Source organism: Parathielavia appendiculata (genome assembly GCF_033297405.1).
Source record: "Parathielavia appendiculata strain CBS 731.68 unplaced genomic scaffold N657scaffold_17, whole genome shotgun sequence".
NCBI lineage: Eukaryota > Fungi > Ascomycota > Sordariomycetes > Sordariales > Chaetomiaceae > Parathielavia > Parathielavia appendiculata.
This window is the reverse complement of record NW_026944236.1, coordinates 69,682-80,872: the sequence shown is the minus strand read 5'-3', so window position 1 is coordinate 80,872 and position 11,191 is coordinate 69,682. Positions and strand designations below refer to the sequence as shown.

At 56.6% G+C, this 11,191-nt stretch overlaps 3 protein-coding genes across 3 annotated transcripts; 2 read left to right on the top strand and 1 right to left on the bottom strand.

The window, feature by feature from the left end:
- Window positions 1-2,176: 2,176 nt before the first annotated feature.
- N657DRAFT_602928 (lytic polysaccharide monooxygenase) lies at window positions 2,177-3,472 on the top strand. Its single transcript, XM_062790130.1, has 3 exons — window positions 2,177-2,499; window positions 2,573-2,914; window positions 3,017-3,472. The coding sequence occupies exons 1-3, from the start codon at window positions 2,445-2,447 to the stop codon at window positions 3,301-3,303; spliced, it is 684 nt and encodes a 227-aa protein (XP_062644106.1). The 5' UTR covers window positions 2,177-2,444; the 3' UTR covers window positions 3,304-3,472.
- Window positions 3,473-5,070: 1,598 nt separating this feature from the next.
- On the bottom strand, window positions 5,071-8,523 carry N657DRAFT_579918 (transcription elongation factor Spt5; the record flags this gene model as incomplete). Its single annotated transcript, XM_062789427.1, has 3 exons — window positions 5,071-5,780; window positions 5,839-8,062; window positions 8,167-8,523. 3 exons carry the CDS (start codon window positions 8,521-8,523, stop codon window positions 5,071-5,073), a joined length of 3,291 nt encoding a protein of 1,096 aa, XP_062644105.1.
- A 471-nt stretch (window positions 8,524-8,994) lies between these two features.
- Window positions 8,995-10,944, top strand: N657DRAFT_649102 (inorganic pyrophosphatase). The gene is made up of 7 exons (XM_062793656.1): window positions 8,995-9,093; window positions 9,166-9,249; window positions 9,308-9,579; window positions 9,663-9,782; window positions 9,939-10,282; window positions 10,392-10,475; window positions 10,532-10,944. Exons 3-7 carry the CDS (start codon window positions 9,346-9,348, stop codon window positions 10,728-10,730), a joined length of 981 nt encoding a protein of 326 aa, XP_062644104.1. The 5' UTR covers window positions 8,995-9,093; window positions 9,166-9,249; window positions 9,308-9,345; the 3' UTR covers window positions 10,731-10,944.
- Window positions 10,945-11,191: the final 247 nt, after the last annotated feature.

Below are 11,191 nucleotides of genomic sequence, written 5' to 3'. Positions count from 1 at the left end.
TCCAGCTGTCGAACGTTAGCCTCCGGCTCCCGACCAAAGACCAAGAGGTTGGTATCGTCCGCAAACCCCGCTATCGCCAGATGGGGGTGTTCCTCTTTCAGCTGCTTGTACAAGGAGGCGATGTAGAGAATGAAGAGGACTGGGGATAGAGGAGATCCCTGGGGGCCCCCCGCTCGTATTGCCGTCGGTCGAGCTGCTTGACCGTCGAAGTGAAGGGTGGCCTCCCGGTCGGTCAGCCAGTTCTTCGTCCATAGGACGAGCCACCTCGGGGTGCCTCAGAATGTCCCTTTCTTGTTCGAACAGAAAATTGTCCTCTCTAATCCTCCCAGGGGAATTACCCCCTTATATAGAGACAGTGTGCCATGATATGACGTTATGTCAGTGTCAGGAACTGTGTCATTGTGATGGATCTGTGCTGACTGAGAGTCTCGCATTGAACATCAGTGCTCAGTCCGTGAATCTTGGTGCCAAGGAACCCACTCAGTTCAACAGCCGCCACCTGCACTCCGACGGCAGGCGCCGTCACAGGCTAGAAGGTGTAGGCTGTATGGCGTCTGTCATGGGTGGGCGCAACTGACCACTGCGTAACACCCTCAAAAGAGGGACCGTCGTTCGAACTGTCAAGTCGAACCAGGAGTTGCGCACATAAACCTCACATTGTCACGACCTGTGACAGCGTCGAAACCTTGGCCCTGTGGGTGGGCTAGATTGATTGGGTTTGGCCATTGCCTTCGGCCTTTGTTGAAGTGGATCAGCTCACTCCTTTCCCCAGCAAAGACCATCCCTCTTGACTCGGCCCACTGTAGACAGGTCTTCCAGGCCGCTTCTAGTTGCCGGCAGTTGGCCTGAGGCCCACGGCCAAAGGCTAAGTGGCAGCTTATATTGGTATGATCCGAAAGATGTATCCGAGTTGATAGGGTGTCAGAGTAATGGTGAATCACATTAACGTACATTATAAGCGAGCGGCGCATATAGGCGAGTGGCGCATTGATAAGGGCCAGTATGGAAATTCGGGCACAACACTAACAGCGGGCTTAATCTGGGAATAAGTTGTTAGTGTTGTGCCCAGGTTTCCATACTAGCCCTTATCAGTGCGCCACTCGCCTATATGCGCCGTTCGCTTATAATGTACGTTAACTATATTCATTATCTCTATAACGTTAGTTGTTCAGTCGCCGGTATAAGTGTGCAGGGGGGGTTGGCGCACTAGTGAAATAAAGGTTAAAGTTGACCAATCAAACCCCTGCACCTCGTTTTGACTTGACTAATCACAGACTGGACCCGGGTTTTTAACGGTTGGCAGCCCTCAATGCTCAATGGTTGACACAACTCAACGGGTTGTGACAGAAAGCGCACCCTGGGCTTATGCTCTCTTCGGTGGGTCATCGGTGGGTGGACTGTGCGTCCACTTACCTTTCTCGCGTCGCAGACGCGCATCCTGTATACACTCTCCCTCTCTTCCTTAGCTTTCGATTAGCAGAATTCAGTCGGCATTTGTAGTGACCAGCGCCTCGCCTTGGTGCCACTTGTCGCTCACACGGTTACTCAGATTTAACGATACATATAGCAACTACGGTTAGCGCTGTCAACGGTTGCAACCCAGGGTCAACACCAATAATACCTGCGCGTGGCTGTTGTCCTATCCCGACGTCCGAACCTAATGAGGTTCCCTTTGATTCTTTCCACATGCACCCTCCGAACTGCCAATCCCTGAGTTGGCAACCTTTCCGCTTTCCAACCCATCTTGCCTTAGCGCTGCAAATGCCGAGCCGTTTACGGAGTACCAGGCTTTGGAAATCAGTGTACAGCATATCAGTCTGCCCGGGACGCCCTCCCGCCTCCCGCTGAGTGTGGGTGCGTACGGCGCACGACGACCCGTGCCGAATTTATTGATAGTAGTCCTTCCTCTTGCGGCTCGATCTGACTACAATCCGACCCGAGGTACCACTTTCCCTATGTCTGTATGCATTGCTGTGACCCCTGAATCCGCCATTATACGCTCCGCTCTGCCAAACGAGCCGTCTCGGGGCTGCACGCCAGGAAGCCCAGTTGAAAATGGCATGGCCTCGTTTACCCCAGATCAGGTGCAACTGGACTCTACCCTACTTCATCTTGGCCGGTATTGACTGAAGGCCAAATGCAATATACAGGCCGAACCCAACTGGTTCTTTGTCTCTGGGGTGCATTTACCCGCCGCCCCCTTTTACCCGCTGGACCGGTTGGGCGGCAGCAGTTTCTTGGCATGACGACGCCGTAGTGAGCCGTTCACGGACAGATTCATGCTTGTTCTGGAGGTAAACGCCGAGAACGAGTGACGGGATGCGGTATATATTGATCGCCATCTGGGGATCATCGTGAGGGTCCCCTCTGGCGAAGTCCTTTGCAGTTCATCCTCTCCCTCGGTTTCCCCTGAGTAACTTCGGCGTCTCAACTACCTAGAAAAGATGAAGCTGAGTGTTGCTATTGCCGTGCTCGCATTGGCTGTGGCCGAAGCGCACTGTACGTCTCAACAAACCTCAAGGACATCTCTCCTCTCGTCCTTCCATTCCGACGTCTCAGCTGACCACAGCAGACACCTTCCCCAGCATTGGCAACACGGCCGACTGGCAATATGTCCGGACCACGACCAACTTCCAGAGCAACGGTCCCGTGACGGACGTCAACTCGGACCAGATCCGATGCTACGAGCGCAACCCCGGCGCGGGCGCGCCGGGCATCTTCAACGTCACGGCCGGGCAGAGCATCGCCTACAATGCGAAGGCATCCATCTCCCATCCGGGCCCCATGGCCTTCTACATCGCCAAGGTCCCGGCAGGCCAGACGGCGGCCACCTGGGACGGCAAGGGCTCGGTGTGGTCCAAGATCTACCAGGACATGCCCAGGCTCGGAGGCAGCATGACTTGGCCCACAAACGGTAAGCCCTCTCTTTTCTGGTCCAGTCTCCTTTTCCTAGCCGCACACATACATTGGACATACATCCCCTGACATGACATGCTAATTTGAAAAATAATAATAGGCGCCCGATCCGTGTCCGTCACCATTCCCCGCTGTCTGCAGAACGGCGACTACCTCCTGCGCGCTGAGCATATTGCCCTGCACAGCGCCAGCTCCCCCGGCGGCGCCCAGTTCTACATCTCGTGCGCCCAGCTCACTGTCAACGGCGGCAGCGGCACCTGGAGCCCCCGGAACAAGGTCTCGTTCCCGGGCGCGTACAAGGCGACGGACCCGGGCATCATGATCAACATCTACTACCCCGTGCCCACCAGCTACACCCCGGTTGGCCCGCCGGCGGAGACATGTTAACCGACTGAAAGGCACAGGAAGGGACCAAACTTATTTGGAAATGTATAGGGTATGAGTGGAGGGATGTACATAGCATGATGCTTGGCATGCATTATCTTAGTGCTGATAGCTTCTCCAGGGCGTCAATGCCGCAAATATGAGCAAATGGACCGCATTCCGAACAGTGGGCCGGCTGTGTAAACGCTCGGTCGGAACCGCATGAGGCGAGGCCGGGTCGACCTTACAAAGGCTTTGTGACCAAAGAACGTCCATCGTAGTCTCCAGCGACAAAGAAAGCGCTTGGCCTCGTAGTTAACAAAACCACAATGAAAAGTGGTGATGATAGGCAGAGCCCTTCACTGACATATAAATCCCAACCTCCCGTACCGCTCCCCATCTTCCCCCTATCCAAACCACTGCCAATCCGTCCATCACCGGGACAGCGAACTACTCACACCGATCCCGCTTCCCTTGGTTTCGCTTCCTCCCCCTACAGGAAAGGCACAGCGGACCGGGTAGGCATCCCTAGCCATCCCACACCACTCACCATCGTCGGCCGCACTGTAGGTTTTGGAACGCGGGAAACCGAGTAAAGTAGTCAGTCCCTCTCACATCCGCCGCCGTCATTCAAGTCTCCCCCCAAGCTCCCGATCAGCAGCGCAAAAAGAAAAATAAAAAAGAAAAATAAAAAGCAAAAGAGAGAGAGAGAGAAAGAGAGACAGTGCACTGCAGGGTACACCCACTTCAGCACCTGCGGCTGCGCCCATCCCCTCTACCAGACCCTGACCAAATCGAGTGGGCCAAGCTGAAGGGGCACATCTGCCCCAATTTTCAGATCAGCGAGGACGCCAGCAAGTCAAGGACGCTTGACATGCTGTGCTTGGTAGCGTGTATCCCTCGGAATGGATTCACGGCTTTGCCTTTTTTTTTTTTTTTTGCCTTGCGTTCTTACGCGGTAAGTCTCTGGGTGGACTGCTGAGTTCTTAGCATTAGGTGCGTGAGAAGGTTGAGCCCAAGGATAAATAACCTCCAAGAGACAAGGCACTGTGTTCAGGAAAGTTAGAAGGTGGAATGAAAAAGAGGGTGATTCCGCTTGAGTCTTCACCTAGGGTTGTCAGTTGAGGATAACACAACCAGAGAGGTAATTTAGGGACGGGAAACCGCCATATGCGATGTGATGTGATAGCACATTGCGCTGAGTAAAGTTGAAGAACAACTGAGGAGCATAACAAGACTCGAGAGGCATACAGGCAGAGAGACCAAGTGTGGATTCCGGCTTATCGCCTGGCAGTGCCGGTGAGAGTTGATTTTGTGGAAAATCGTAGCAGTTGGGCTGCTCGCAGCCTTAGAGCGAGGCTCCCCAGTGCAAGTCATCACTGAGAGACAAGTATCCAACGAGGTCTGTACGGGCCATGCCAGACTGCCTCGATATCCGAGAATACACATGGTTGAAGACCAAGCCGTGTCACCCAGCCGCGAACCGTCCTAATGAATTGCCCTCTGCCCATCACTAAACTTTTGCCTGAGAAAGGTACCTCAACACCCCCGGCGCAGAGCCAAGCAGGCCAAATGCACAATGCCAATGTGACCATAACTGAGCACAAGAGAGATGTCTATTTGTCCCAAACTGACTGCACCCCGCCTGAAGCAAGGTAAAAACGGGCACAGGACGATCAATGCGCTGATAAACCCCAAACCCTTCCTCTTTCCACCAGAAACGCCAAACAACATTCCACTATTTCTCAGCCCAATCTCCATTTACCCACCTCAAAGACAGACCAGACCAGATCAATCATCATCAGCATACCGAATCTCCCCACTCGCAGCAGGCGTCTCAGGCGCACCACCATACGCGGCCGGTGTCGGCGCGCCATAGTACCCACCACCACTCGCGCCGGGCGTCGGCGCCCCCACCGCCGGCGTGGGCGCAGCATCCGCAGCCGAACCCCAGCCGCCCTGCCAGGCGCCGGGCGTGGGAGCGCTGATGGCCGCCGGGGTCGGCGCAGAGTACGCGCCGCCGGGCGTCGGGGCATTGAGCGGGGCGGGCGTGGGCGCGCCAAACCCGGCACCGCCAGGCGTAGGCGCATCATACGGATGATGATGGGACGAGGAGGAGCCGCCGCCGCTCGGACCGGGCGTGTAGCCCCAGCTGTCGGACGGGCCGCTCGCGCCGGGGGTGGGGGCCGAGGCGCCGTAGGCGGGGGTCTTGGAGCCCCAGGGGTCGGTGCTGCCGATGCTGCCGGCGCCGGCGCCGTAGGCAGGGGTTTTGGAGCCGTGGCCGAAGCCGTCGTGGGCGGGCGTCTTTGCGCTGGATGACCAGGCCGGCGTGCGGGATCCGCCGCCGTACGACGTGGCGCCTCCGTAGGCGGTGCGATTGCCGTCTCCGTAGGCTGTTCGGCTGCCGTCGTAGGGGTTGACCGTGCGAGAGCCGTCGCCCCAGGCGGGAGTGCGCGAGCCGGATGTCTCGCCCCGGCCCCAGGCAGGTGTGCGGGCGATTGCTGCGTATCATGGTCAGCAACAAACGTCTGCCACACTCTCGGATACAACCGGACTTACACTTTGGTGCTCCCCATGCCGGAGTCCTTTCCCCCCCATTTGCACCCATGGGCGTTCTGCTTCCAGGTCGATCGCCGTATCCACCACTGCCGGGTGCGCCAAAGCCGCCCCGACCAGAGCGGCTGTAAATATCAATCGTCTTGCCCGTAACCTTGTCCTTGAAGATGAGATCCGCCTTGGGAACGGTGACGATCTTGTTCTTGCCGTGGAGCTCAACACGCGCATGGGTGTCGGTAGTGTCCTTGACGATGCCCATGAGGCCCTTATAGCCACCTTTCCGGATGCTGATGGTCTGGCCGAGAGCACGATCCCGGCCGAAGGTCTTTGGCGGCTGCATGGCATTGTTATTGGCCGCCGGATTCCGTTTGAGGGCCGGGTTCATCGTGCTCAAGTCGGGGCCCGAGTTTGGGTTGGTGGAGCGGCCGCCCTTTGCCGCGATCGTGGTGACGTTGCCGGCCCTAGTGACAAACACGCCGGCGTTCTCGGTGGTGGCATGGCTGTGTAAAAAGATGAACGACCGGTGAATGTGGATGATCTTGCCCTGACGCTGCTGCCCGCCATACTCACGGACGACATCGTCGAGCCGAATCTCGGAACCGTTTCGGTCAGCGGCTACGGCGGTTTTCCGCTTCGGCAGCTTGTTAGCAATCTGCGAAGGCATCACCTGCCGGGTATCGCCGTTCTGATCTAAGACAACCATCGACTCGCGGTCCACTTTGACGATGCAACCGACTGTGGTAGGGTCGAGCTGAACCAGGTCAAGCAGGGAGTACTGGCCAAGAGACCCCTGGCCACCGATGTCGCTCGCCTCGCGCAGGTCCTTGCTGAAGACGGTGATTTCCGTGTTTGTCTGGTCCGTCAAGAGAGTTATGCGGTCGTCGACAATCTTGACCACCATACCGACTTCGTCGCGGAAACGGCTGCCGCCAATGACTTTGACGTGGTCGCCGGCCTTGAACCGCTTACGAAGCCCTTTGTTGGGAACCTCGATTGTCTGCCCGGCCAACTCGCCTTCGGTCACCCGGAGCGTGACAATGTCATTCTGCACATTGATGGCCTTGCCAACAACACCCCGCTGCTCACCCTGATACACCTCGATAACGTCGCCGGGAACGTAGGTGACGTTGGTGCTCCCGTCCTTCAGACTGGCGGCGAGAGCTTTGAGGTCGAGGTTCTCCGTGCCGTCCTCCGAGCCGCTGGCGAACTTGGTAACCTCTTCCAGGGTCGGGTTGACATTCTTGACCTCCAACTGCTGGATCTTGATATCCTTGACCTGAAAACCGTTCTCAAAGTCTTCACCCATGTAGGTCCAGGTGTTCGTCTGTGGGTTGCCCTGAAGTTGACGCGGGTTTCGCTTCCTGGCCTCGACTTCGCTGAAGAGGCGCTGGGGAGGACGTGGGCCAGGCATACCGGGCCGCTTCCGCTTTCCAGCTGCGGCGGCCGTCGACGTTTCGTCCCGGACGCCGTAGTCTAGTCGGGGAATAAAGCGCACCCGGGCTTCCAAGCCGTTCTCGGTCACGTCGAGCACCTGGGCGAGATCGCCGGCGTGCTTGGCTGGCTTCTTCAGCCGCACCCAGGCGCCAGGTTCGAGGTTTGGTGTCTTGGTAACCCGCAAGAGATCTGGCATGTCCTTGAGCTCGACGAGAATCATCTTGGTCCGGGGATACACGTCAAGGACGCCGTCCAGCGCAATCATGATGTCGTTCTGCCGGCGAGCCTCGACGTAGATGTATCCCTTCATGACCGAGTTTGGCCCGCCCCGTTCGAACGCTGCGGTGATGGGAACTTCGTCTTTGGTACCGGCCCGCTCCTCGATGCGCCGCATGATGGAGAAGACGACGTCACGCTCTTTGCCTTCCTTACACCTGACTGCCCAGATGCCGGGGTCGTCGACGCTGGGGAGGAGTAAGCGCTTCGGCACCACAGCCATCTCGCCGTAGCCCCTGGCAGGGGCGCGTTTGCCGTAGCGAGCGCGCAGGATCTCGGCTTGCTTCTCGGCATCCATGCTGGCCTCAAGCTCGCGGCGGCGGTCGAGCTCGCGATGTCTCCTATCATCGTCGAGGTGGCCGCTCTCAGCAATGTCATCGGGATGGGCGTTGTCAATGAAGTCCTCAATTTCCTCGCCGTCTTTCTCTTCATCCTCGGCCTCGTCCTCGTCTTCAACTTCGGCTTCAATATCGAAGAAAGCAGCGCGGTGGTCCTTGCGCCGTTTGCGACGGTGGCGCTGTGCTGGTTGTCAGTCTCGGCCAGCCAGCAATGAACGCGCAGAGCAACCAAATCCGGTTCATGGATATGGAAATGCCAACGCGAGCGAACGTTTGAACTCACATGGACATCTTCGTCGTCCTCGTCCTCGTCCTCCTCCTCTTCCTCCTCTTCATCCTCCTCGTCATCACCGTTTTTGCCATCATCTCCATCTTCTTCTTCCTCGTCGGCGTTCTCCTCCTCTTCCTCATCATCGCGAGACGGTTTTGACGCGCTCTTGGAGGGGCGCTCATCATCCTCGTCATCATCGTTGAGCTCATTGTCGGCCGTCGGACTGCTTGCACGGCGGTCGCTCTTGGCCGTGGCGCGGTCGGTAGTGGCATCGTTCTCGTCGTCAGAGAGGTCGGCAGGCGCAGGGTTGAAACTGTCGTCTTCGGATTCGGAATCGCCCGCGAACTGGAAGGGGGCGCTTGACGCCATTTCGGCCGCGGGGACTTCAATGCAACGAGTATCGAGGAGCCAAAGCGGCAGGTCAGTGGCGACAATGGAGGCGAAGCGCGAGTTGATGGAGATGTCGGGGAAAAGGTCGGGCAGGCGTGGGAGACAGCTAGACAAAGAGAGAAGGCAGCTTTTTATGGCAGGCCGAGTCTGCAATTGCGAGGCGATCGGAGCTTCAAGAGACAAGGGTCGGCTGGCAGAGGCTAGTCCGCTTCAGATCTAGCGCAACGGGAACAGCAAGAGCTTTTCTCCGGGCTTGCCCACTTTGCTGACCCACTCAGTCTTGCCTGCACTTGTCGTGAATTCAACCGTCTCCAGATTCTGGACTGTAGTCTCTGGATGACGGAACACTGAAGAAGTTAAGATATGGCAGTCCAGCAATGGAGAGCTTCACGCTTACCCGTTACCGTCCTGCGGTAGATCGATTTCACTTCCACGGTCGCCTGGCAGTTAGTTTACTTAAGGCCATTCATTCCATTTCCCTCTGCGTACGAAAAAGACGAGTACATCGATACCATCATAAATTACAAGGTTTGACCAGCTCTAACAAGAGAACGTGCGCCCAAATTTGCGGCCTAGGTTCTAGACAACAGCTATAAAGGTCTAACATGGACAATGAATTAGACCGTAATGTTAGGCGCCATTTGGCCGAGGAAGTGAAAGCAGGCAGTATTGACCAATTTCCATTAACTACCAAACAAACGTACAGTAAGTGACGTCACCTTGCTCCCCAACTTCGAACCACACGCATCTTATCAACTTACAGCGAGCGCATTCTGAGAGGCTCTCCACCTCATCAACCACATGGACAAAACCACTTTGGAGATGGAGCTGTCATACGACAAACCCAACAAGAGTGAATACTCTGTAAGGAGATCGGGCCGTCCTTATACCAAGGACTATCGCATCTTCTTCGAGCGGTCTCTCGACAAAGTGCCTGTGTCTCCCTTCCACGACATCCCGCTCTACAATGACAAGGACAAGGGCATCCTGAACATGGTGGTGGAGGTGCCGCGGTGGACAAACGCCAAGTTCGAGGTACAATAGCAGGTTCTTTTCATAATTCATACACTTCACTTACACTGGATGGAATGATGACTAACTGGGACTGCTCACTGCAGATATCCCGAAACGAAAGCCTCAACCCAATTCACCAAGACAACCTCGACAAGAAGCCCCGCTTCGTCAAGAACTTCTTCCCCTACAAGGGCTACATCTGGAACTACGGTGCCCTGCCCCAGGTCTGTGCTTCATGACCTTCTATGTCATGCTACCCGTGTGCCCCCGTCTTCAATCTACTTCCCACCCAGCCTATCCCATCCCCACGTGCACACCCAATCTACAGCATCAAACTGAGCACATATTTGACTAATACATGAAAAAATAATAATAAAAAGACCTGGGAAGACCCGCACCACACAACCCCCGAGACGCACACCAATGGCGACAACGACCCGCTCGACGCCTGCGAGATAGGCCGCGCCGTGGCCTGCCCGGGCGATGTCAAGCAGGTCAAGGTTCTTGGCATCCTGGCGCTGCTTGACCAGGGCGAGACCGACTGGAAGGTGCTCGTCATCGACGTGCGGGACCCGCTGGCGGAGAGGCTGAGTGACATTGCGGATGTCGAGGAGCACTTACCTGGCATGCTTGGCGCGAGTATCGACTGGTGGAGGGTGTACCGGGTGCCGGATGGGCAGCGCGGGAATGGGTTTGGGTTTGGGGGGCGGTGGTTAGATAGGGGGTGAGTGTCTGTGCTTTCCTTGTTTGTTTCTTCCCTCTGTTCGGCTGATTCGGGTTGTTCTGGACTTGTAAGGGTGTGGGGTGGGACTGATATGCTGACGGGATTGCAGGCATGCGAAAAAGGTCATTGGGGAATGTGAGGATGCGTGGAAGAGGTTGATCACGGGAAAGGTGGAGCGAGGGGATATCTCGCTGTACGTGTTCCCTTTTAGATACTCAAGACGCGATGGCTGACGTCTGACGAATGCAGGGACAACACCACGCTAAAGGACACGCCGGGCAACCTTGATCCGGACAAGGTGCACTTGCCGCCAGATGAGGTCTTGTCTCCGGCACCCATTGAGCAGGATTTGGAGGAGTGGTACTATGTTGACAGAGACGCTGTGGATGCTCAAAAGGCATCGTTAGAAGGCAGTTGTTTGCACGTTGAGTTGAATGTGCATTGGTAGGACCACGGCTGTTGTGATTTTGTGACCTAGAAACTTGGGGGGAGGTAAGTGGCGGTCGAGGTTTAGGCTGTGACTGGGATGACCGTTGGATTGGTCAAACGGAGGCCTTGAAGAGGCATGAAGCGGAATCATGTTTGAAGACAACTGACAGCTTAGCGAGCAATGCTACCTGATAAGCAAGTTGGACCGGCATGCCCGCCAACATCAAGAGGAGCATCGCCACCCCGTCAGGCAGAGATTCCATGTCTCCGATCTATCCGACTCCTTTCTCGACCTCGTGTTGCTTGTTTCCTTTATCGTTGGTCAAGGAGTGGCGGCTCCTCGCTGCTGAGCACACCGGCCGCAGCATGCTCAGCTTACATGTCCGTGGTCTCTTGCTGTCAGCCGCCGGGAGGCCCGCGATTGGCTCTCCGGCAAGGGCCGCAGTTCGGTACCGCGGAAGCCGGAGATCCAGCCAGGTT